The 8,716-nt window shown below is 46.9% G+C and overlaps 1 protein-coding gene across 2 annotated transcripts in view; it reads right to left on the minus strand.

Moving 5' to 3' along the window:
• LOC122262266 (uncharacterized) overlaps positions 1–8,716 on the minus strand; it is a 456,008-nt gene that overhangs the window by 63,416 nt on the left and 383,876 nt on the right. Inside the window, exon 2 of one of the 2 annotated variants that reach the window (XM_086533851.1) lies at positions 5,586–5,698. The exons of the other annotated variant lie outside the window; for it this stretch is intronic. Within the exon in view, the coding sequence (XP_086389977.1) occupies positions 5,690–5,698 (9 nt within the window). The 3' untranslated portion in view covers positions 5,586–5,689. Of the gene's footprint in view, positions 1–5,585; positions 5,699–8,716 lie in introns of those variants that run through there. 2 annotated transcript variants of the gene reach the window in all.

The following is an 8,716-nucleotide window of genomic DNA, read 5'->3' on the forward strand; positions in this document are numbered from 1 at the left end:
GAAAGAGAAAGAGAGATAATCCAAAAAATAAGAGGAAACAAAAGGAAAAGAAAGAAAACACAAAAAAAAAAAAACGGAAAAGGAAGAGAAGACGAAGACATCACGCCATCGAGTGACCACAATGGCGCGCCGAGCTTGTTAGTTTACATACGCCAACCGCGATTGAATGACGTTCCCATTGCAGACGAACGCGAGAGTGCAATCCACCTGCACTACATCTCCTTCTGCGCCCCCGTGTTGGTAAATGTTGCGTCGACAGCCCTTTGTGCGTCGAGGGTGGAAATTACCCTTAACACATAGCTGCTTAATGTGATGGAGTGGAATGCCGATGTATGGGCGGGCGGGCGGGCCGTTGCCATTACTGGCGCGTTATTGGGATTCCTTTTAATGTTTTTATATATTTTTCTCCCTTCTTTTATTATTCTTTTATTCCTCCCTTTTTTTTCTTAATATCTTCTTATTTCTTTCTGTGTCACTTATTTGTTATGGTTATATTGACTTATATTCTCTCGTCATAATGTTATCTGCTTACTTTATTACTTAGAAAGCTACAAACGTCTACTTTCGGATTAAACAAGACTTTTCCTTAAGCCATTTTAATAAAATAAATAACCACATCAAAGAGAGAAGAGAGAGGGGGGACAAAATCAAAATTCTTCCCCTAAAAAAAAAAACACTCGGTTCCTGACTCCATGACCCTTGCATGGTCCGTCGCCATCTTGTCCCTCTTAGTAATGTCTGTTTGGTGGGTAAACTCCCACCGTTTTCCCTCTTGACAGCGTAGGTACGTAGGAAGAGGGATGGAGAGAGATGGAAGAAGGGAGGAGGAGGATAAGATGCTGGGAGGGAGGGAGGGAAGGAGGGAGGAGGCAAGATGGGAGAAGAGAGAGAGAGAGAGAGAGAGAGAGAGAGAGAGAGAGAGAGAGAGAGAGAGAGAGAGAGAGAGAGAGAGAGAGAGAGAGAGAGAGGGCTGAATACCAACCGAGAGAAAGAGTAAGAAAGAGGGGAGAGAGAGAACAGGAAATATGAAAAAAAGACACCAACAACCTAAAAAAAATGACAAGGAAACAAAACACAAACTATACCCCAACCTAACCCCTTCAAAATTCACCAAATCACGGAACATTTTTTTCCTGTCCTCCCCACCCCCCTCCCCTCACCTTCACCCCTTCCTTCTTAGACGGAAGGAACCCTCCCCTACTCCCCCTTCCCCATATCCCATACCACCCAAACCTCTATATAATATATACAGGTGATCGGTATTTGCAATTCAATTAATCAACGCCCTAGAGTGGGGGGTATAGGATAGTATAGATAGGTATGGCAATATTGGGGGAGGAGGAGGAGGAGGAGGGAGGAGAAGGAAAGGTGGAGACAGGGGGAGGGGGGGGAAAGAGAGAGAGGAGGGGAAAAAGGGATGACGGAGTAATTACCAGCATCCAGTGGGGCACCCAATTACGCAATGACGCCGACATGTGTCTACTCGCGTTAGCTTGCCTTGGCGTGCCGTAATTATGAGGTTAGAGTATTGGCACGGAGGGAGGAAGACGGAGGGAAGTGGAGAGGGAGGGCAGGGGAGGGTAGGAGAGGGAGAGGGAGGGAGGGAGGGGGAGGGAGAGGGAGAGAGAGGGAGGGAGAGGGAGGGAGGGAGGGAGGGAGAGAGAGAGAGAGAGAGAGAGAGAGAGAGAGAGAGAGAGAGAGAGAGAGAGAGAGAGAGAGAGAGAGAGAGAGAGAGAAAGAGAGAGAGAGAGAGAGAGAGAGAGGGCTGAATACCAACCGAGAGAAAGAGTAAGAGAAAGAGGGGAAGAGAGAGAACAGGAAATATGAAAAAAAGACACCAACAACCTAAAAAAAAAAAAAGACAAGGAAACAAAACACAAACAACTTATACCCTACACAAACCCCTTCAAAATTCACCAAACCACGGAACATTTTTTTCCTGTCCTCCCCACCCCCCTCCCCTCACCTCAACCCCTTCCCTCTTAGACGGAAGGAACCCTCCCCTACTCCCCCTTCCCCATACCCCCAAACCTCTATATAATATATACTGGTGATCGGTATTTGCAATTCAATTAATCAGCGCCCTAGAGTGGGGGTACAGGATAGTATAGATAGGTATGGCAATATTGGGGGAGGAGGAGTAGGAGGAGGGAGGAGAGGGAAAGGTGGAGAGGGGGGGGGGGAGAGAGAGAGGAGAGGAAAAAGGGATGACGGAGTAATTACCAGCATCCAGTGGGGCACCATATTACGCAATGACGCCGACATGTGTCTACTCGCGTTAGCTTGCCTTGGCGTGCCGTAATTATGAGGGTAGAGTATTGGCACGGAGGGAGGAAGACGGAGGGAAGTGGAGAGGGAGGGTAGGGGAGGGTAGGAGAGAGAGGGAGAGAGAGGGAGAGAGAGGGAGAGAGAGGGAGAGGGAGGGAGAGAGAGGGAGGGAGGGAGAGGAAGGGAAGGGAAGGGAAGGGAAGGGAAGGGAAGGGGAAGGGGGAGGGAGAGGGAGAGGGAGAGAGGGGGGGAGAGAGAGAGAGAGAGAGAGGTTAGAGAAAAGATACGAGATCAAAATATATATAAATCTCGAAGTGAAATGAAATACAAGCGTAATCTTCAAAAACATAAATATCAAGAATATTCAACTATAAAATACTATCCCACAACCGAAGGTCAATGTTTCAACAAACAGAAAAAGAAAAAGAGAAAAAGAAAATCCCTTTTCCTCCATTGCAAACGGGAAATGTAAAGGAGAAAAAAGGTAAAATATATGTGACAAGAAAGGACCACCAGGGAATAATATAAGAAAGAGAAACCGGGGAGAAGAGGAGGAGGAGAAGAGGAAAGGGGGAGGAGAGGAGAGGAGAGGGGGAGGAGTAAGGGGGGGAGGAGGAGGAGGAGGAGGAGGAGGAGGAGGAGGAGGAGGAGGAGGAGGAGGAGGAGGAGGAGGAGGAGGAGGAGGAGAAGGAAAAGGAAAAGGAGGAGGAGAAGAAGGAGGAGGAAAAGGAAAAGGAAAAGGAGAAGAAGAAGGAGAAGGAAAATGAAAAGAAGGAAAAGGAGAAGGAAGAGAAAAAGGAGAAGGAGAAGAAGAGGTAGAAAGCGAGGCACCAAGACATGCCGACGCTCCCCCTCCCCCCCACACCCACCTCCACCATACTACCCTCCCTCCTATTCTCCAAACACTTGAAAATCTGTCCTGAATCACACTCACACAGGTTTAATAAGTTCTTTTGATTTCCCGCGAGGTTTGTCGATAAAGTATGTAGACATCCAATCCCTGTGGGGGGATTCTTCCCTCCCTCCATCTCTCTTTTCCTCTGACTGTCTGTTTGCATCTGCCTCTGTCTCTCCTTTATCCCCACCATCTCCTCGTTCTAGTTCTACACCTCTCTCTCTTTTTCTTCCTCTTTCTCTCTCTCCTTCTTCCTTTCCCTTTTCGTATCCCTATCCATCTTTTTTTTACCCAAATTATCCCCCCCCCCCGAAATAAACTGCTCTTTACTGGATCAGTGAGACAAACTCCAGCTCTTTGTTCTGTGTGGATGTGGCTCTCCCATGTGGGTGCCCTTGGTTGAGCGAGAATTTGCGCCTCAGTGTAATGCCTGCGAAACATATACAAAGGTTGACAAATGTGCATGCGATTGTCTAGAAATGCATGGAGGACAGTCGATCGTTTAATCTTCATTTCGGTGTCGCTTTTTTTGTCTGTCCGTTTATCTGTCTCTCTCTCTCTCTCTCTTCCTCCCTTCACCTTTTCATTTTCCCTTCCCCTTCTCCCCTCACTCTGTTGTATGTTCATTTGAATGTTCCCCCTTGTTACCTTTTGCCTTTTGCCTCTCTCTTTCTCTTTTACTCTCCCTATATTTCTTTCTCTCTCTCTTTCTCCTTCTACATCCCCCCCTCCCTCCCTCTCCCACCACCATCGAGAAAACAACAGCAGGCACATGGTTCCACACGGGGACGCGGCAGCAGGCACAGCGTTAAAGACGACAGACACACACATACGCATAGAGTGGTACCGGCGTACTTGGAGGACCTCTGGTTTTATCACGCACGCACATGTCCTAACGTACTGTATATGTAAATGGGTAGATGGGATGAATGCTGTGTGAAACAAACACATACAAAAGGGAGATGAGAGAGAAGAGGAGAGAAAAGAGAAAAGAGAGAAGAGAGAAGAGAGAAGAGAGAAGAGAGAAGAGAGAAGAGAGAAGAGAGAAGAGAGAAGAGAGAAGAGAGGAGAGGAGAGGAGAGGAGAGGAGAGGAGAGGAGAGGAGAGGAGAGGAGAGGAGAGGAGAGGAGAGGAGAGGAGAGAAGAGAAGAGAAGAGAGAAGAAAGAAGAAAGAAGAAAGAAGAAAGAAGAAAGAAGAAAGAAGAAAGAAGAAAGAAAAGAGAAAGGTCAAGAGAAGAGAAGAGGAGAGAGAGAGAAGAGAAGAGAATAACATCATCTCCAACCCCCCCATAACCCTTCCACTCCCAACATTAATACAAAATAAACAACGACCCACCCGCCATCTCAACCTACACCAAACTACACCCTCAAGAAGAAATGTCACACACTCACCTACAATCCTAAACCTACCCATCCCCCCCGCCCCCCACACCCAAGTTCACGCCCACTCGTAAACCCCCAAAACGCAGCCTGAGAACCAAGCATCTAGTACCCTTTTAACCTCGAAAACAGTCCGTTGAGAACTTACGTCAATGGCGTCCAAACGAGTCGTTAGACGTATATCCAGCGAGTTTTTATGGTGTCATCGCGCGAGTAGACTGACTGCCATCTTCTCCAGGGTCTATCCTGGTCTACTCGACTTGGATCTTAGGTCTACTAGAAGGTGGGTTTAACATAACATACACAAAAGGGTCGGGTACTTGAATAGGAGTATGAAGTTGCTAGTGTGCTGTTATGACGTCACAGTTCAATGACTGTTCTATCTCGAATGACTGTTTTAGGGGCTTTAAACAGGTTTTTATCTCCTAACTGTCAATAGGTATCAAGAGTCTAAATAACCGTTAGAGAGTTAGATAGGATAATTACGAACTGTCAATAACTGTTTTAGGTGTTTAGGAGACTTTCTTCTAAAAGCGGTTACGGATTTAACAATCATTAAAGATAGCTAAGCAGTCAAATTCTATCACAATAACCGACAAGACCCTAATCATTTACTTAAGAGTTAAATCCTAGTACACTGTTAGTAAATCTTAAATAATAAGTATACTTACTACCCGTTCAAAAGAAGGTCCCGGGTCTTCTCTTCTCGTCTTCCCGAAGAGTCATCAAATAAGGATCAGTCAACGTCAATGTGAAGATGGGACTGACAGACGGAAGGTAAATGAGGCAGGAGGGGGGGAGAGGGGGAGAGAGGGAGAGGGAGGGAGGGAACGAGAGAGAAGAGATTTATAGACCGTTTCTTTCAATCTATATATACACATCTATATGTTTCTTTCTCTCTTTTTTTCCCGCTTCTTTTTCTTTTCCTCTCCTTCTCCTTCTCCCTCTCCCTCTCCCTCTCCCTCTTACTCCCCCCCCCCCTTCATTCCTTCTACCCGACCCCTCCTTCCCTTCCCTTTCCCTCCCCTTTCCCTCTTCCTCCCTCTCTTAATGGCTTCTTGCTGTGGCCCTCCTTCCGATACCTTCTCCTGGACACCAAGGAGCCGGCCAGGAATATACCGAAGACATCCTCTGCTCCTGCGCTGGTCAACTCACCTGCGAAGAAGAAAAAAGGAAAATTAATATCTTGGATTTTGTGTTGTTGTATTCCGCATAATATAAAATTAGGAAGAGGAGGAGGACGAGGTTGAAGATGAGGAGGGGAGGGAGGGGGGGGAGGAGGATGAAGAGGAGGAGGAGGAGGAGGAGGAGGAGGAGGAGGAGGAGGAGGAGAAGGAGAAGGAGAAGGAGAAGGAGAAGGAGAAGAAGGAGAAGAAGAAGAAGAAGAAGAAGAAGAGGAAGGAGGAAGAATAAGCGGAAGAATAAAAAGAAAGAGAAAACGAAAGAACGACAACAAAAACAAGTATAAAAAAACACACAGGAAAAACAACCTTATCCCCGGCCATCCGAAGGCCCATAATCCCCCGCGCCGCCCACATTCACTCGACTGACCCCCCCCCCCCCGCTCTATTGCCCATCAAAACGCAATGTCGAAAAGACTCGTAATGTCTTGGGCATCGTGTCTCCCCCCCCCCACCCCCCTACCCTACACCCTCATCACGAGACCGGACACTCCCAGCGTCTTCGTGGAGTGAGAGGGGGGGGGTGAAGGGGTAGAGGGGGGAATCTGGAAAAATACCTTGAAAGAGCAGAGTGCCTTTCCCATTTACTCAACGCCACCTTACTTCCCTACCACTACCACTACCACTACCCTGGTGCTGTTTACCCGGTACCCCCTATCCCTGTCCCTGGCACTGTCCCTGGCACTGTCCCGACCACTAGCACTTACCAGTCGTCCTCTCTTCTTCTATCTTTTTGTATTCTTTGTCATTCTTTCCTTTTCCTTCACTTTCTTCTATTTCTTCTACCTCTACTACTACTTATTCCTATCCTACCCCCTACCCCCCTCTCCCTCTACCTCTTCCTCTTCCTCTTCCTCTACCTCTTCCCCTTCCCCTCCCCCTCCTGTGTAATAGCTACTGACTCCCCTCCCCCTTTTCCACCCCAACACCCACACCTCCCCCTCCCTCCCACACCATCCCCTCCCTCCCACATCCCACACCACCCCCTCCTTCCTACGCCCTCACCGCCCCCTATCCCTTCCCCCTCCTATCGTTGAAATTGGTTATTGAAAAGTTTACGCGTAAGAGCAATGCAAAATGGTCGTTAGGGACATGCTATGCAAAGACACGCACCATATGAAGAAAAAGAAGATAAGAAAAAAATACATACATACATATATATATATACATACATATATATATATATATATATATATATATATATATATATATATATATATACATATACATATATATATACATATATATCTATTGCATATCAGAGTTCAATGAGGAAGTTTAATATTTTGGATGAGGATGAGGAGGAAGAAGAAGAGGACACGGAGGTGGTGGAGGTAGAAAAGGAAGAAGAAGGAGAGAAGGAAGGAAGGGAGGAAAATGATACGGAGGAATTGGAAAGGGAGAGCCAGAGGAAGAAGAGGGGGAATAAGGAGGATGCGAGAACAAGCAAAGCAAGGGGGAGGGAAGGAGGACGGTGGGGAGGGAGGGAAAGGGGAGGGGGAAGGGAGGGGTGACAACTTGTCTAACAGGAAATTAAACTATCCCGGGCAGACCTTTTTATCTAGGCCTAGAGACAACATCCTCGCACGCGATTATCGACCTTTTGACGCCCCGCCGTAAGGGAGGTTCTTCCCTCCACTGCACTCGGCGGCAGCGCACACACCGCGTTTATTTTATGTGTATAACCATTCGCTCGGCAAAGAAGCGATGTCTTTAAATATTTACCGAAGGTGGAAGTAATGATGAAAGGGAATAACGCAAAAAAACACGATAAATGACGAATGAAAAAAAAAGCGAGAAACGTAAATATTGACATTTCATAGACAGGGATGTATGCGACGCGCGTAAAATGGGCACACACACAAATATAATCAGGGTTACGCACGAATATATGCTTATTCACACGCATACAGACACATACTCTCTCTCTCTCTCTCTCTCTCTCTCTCACACACACACACACACACACACACACACACACACACACACACACACACACACACACATACACGACACACTCACCTCACCTCCAGCCCCCACACCCACACCCACTTCCCATCCTCCCACAAAACGCAACAGAAGTCGAAGTAAAAAAAAATAAAAATAAAAAATAAAAATAAAAAAAACTATAAATCCCATAACTCCCATAGAGCACCTGACCCTTAGAGTCCAATCCGGGGTTCCAAGCCGATTAAAAGCGGACTGGATCCCTCTCCCGAGTATCCTACTCTGGTTATAGGAAGAATATCCACTCCTTTATAATCCCCATGCGAAGGAGGAAGAGGAAGGGGAAGGGGAGGGAGGGAGAGAAAGGGAGGGGGGGAAGGAGGGAGAGAGAGAGAGAAAGAGATAGGAAGAGAGAGAAAGAGAAAGAGAAACAGAGAGAGAGAGAGAGAGAAAGAGAAGGAGAGAGAGAGAAAGAAAGAGAAAAAAGTAAGTAAACCCGGACGAACACACAAACACAAACACACACAAACACGCACCCCCCTCCCCCTCCAAACACCATCTAACACTATATTCCCCCCACCTTTTAGGCAGTGCATTACGAGCCAAGAGTGCAGAAAGGGCGTGTTTGCTATTCATTAGCATGGGAGTGACGCTCTTGTGCGCGACGAGGACCCTTACCTTTGTCAGCCAGCCGTCCCCGAGAGGTGGTTATGTTCACCGTGTCATTATGGCTTTTCACTGTTATTGTTCTCCTTGTTTGTTCATTAGGCTTTTGTTCTATTCCACGCGTGTTCTGTCTCTCTGTCTCTGTCTCTCTCTCTCTATCCTTCTTTCTCTGTGTATTTTTCTTCCTTTCTTTTTTCTTTTTCTTTCTTTTTCCTCGTTTCTCTTTCTCTCTTCTCTCTCTCTCTCTCTCTCTCTCTCTCTCTCTCTCTCTCTCTCTCTCTCTCTCTCTCTCTCTCTCTCTCTCTCTCTCTCTTCCCCCCTCTCTCAACCAGAAACCAGAAAGGAAAACCAAAAGCAAGAGAGAGAGAGAGAGAGAGAG

The sequence above is a fragment of the Penaeus japonicus genome, unplaced genomic scaffold (assembly GCF_977035675.1).
Source record: "Penaeus japonicus unplaced genomic scaffold, GWHDUDI00000001_assembly GWHDUDI00000040, whole genome shotgun sequence".
NCBI classification, from domain to species: domain Eukaryota; kingdom Metazoa; phylum Arthropoda; class Malacostraca; order Decapoda; family Penaeidae; genus Penaeus; species Penaeus japonicus.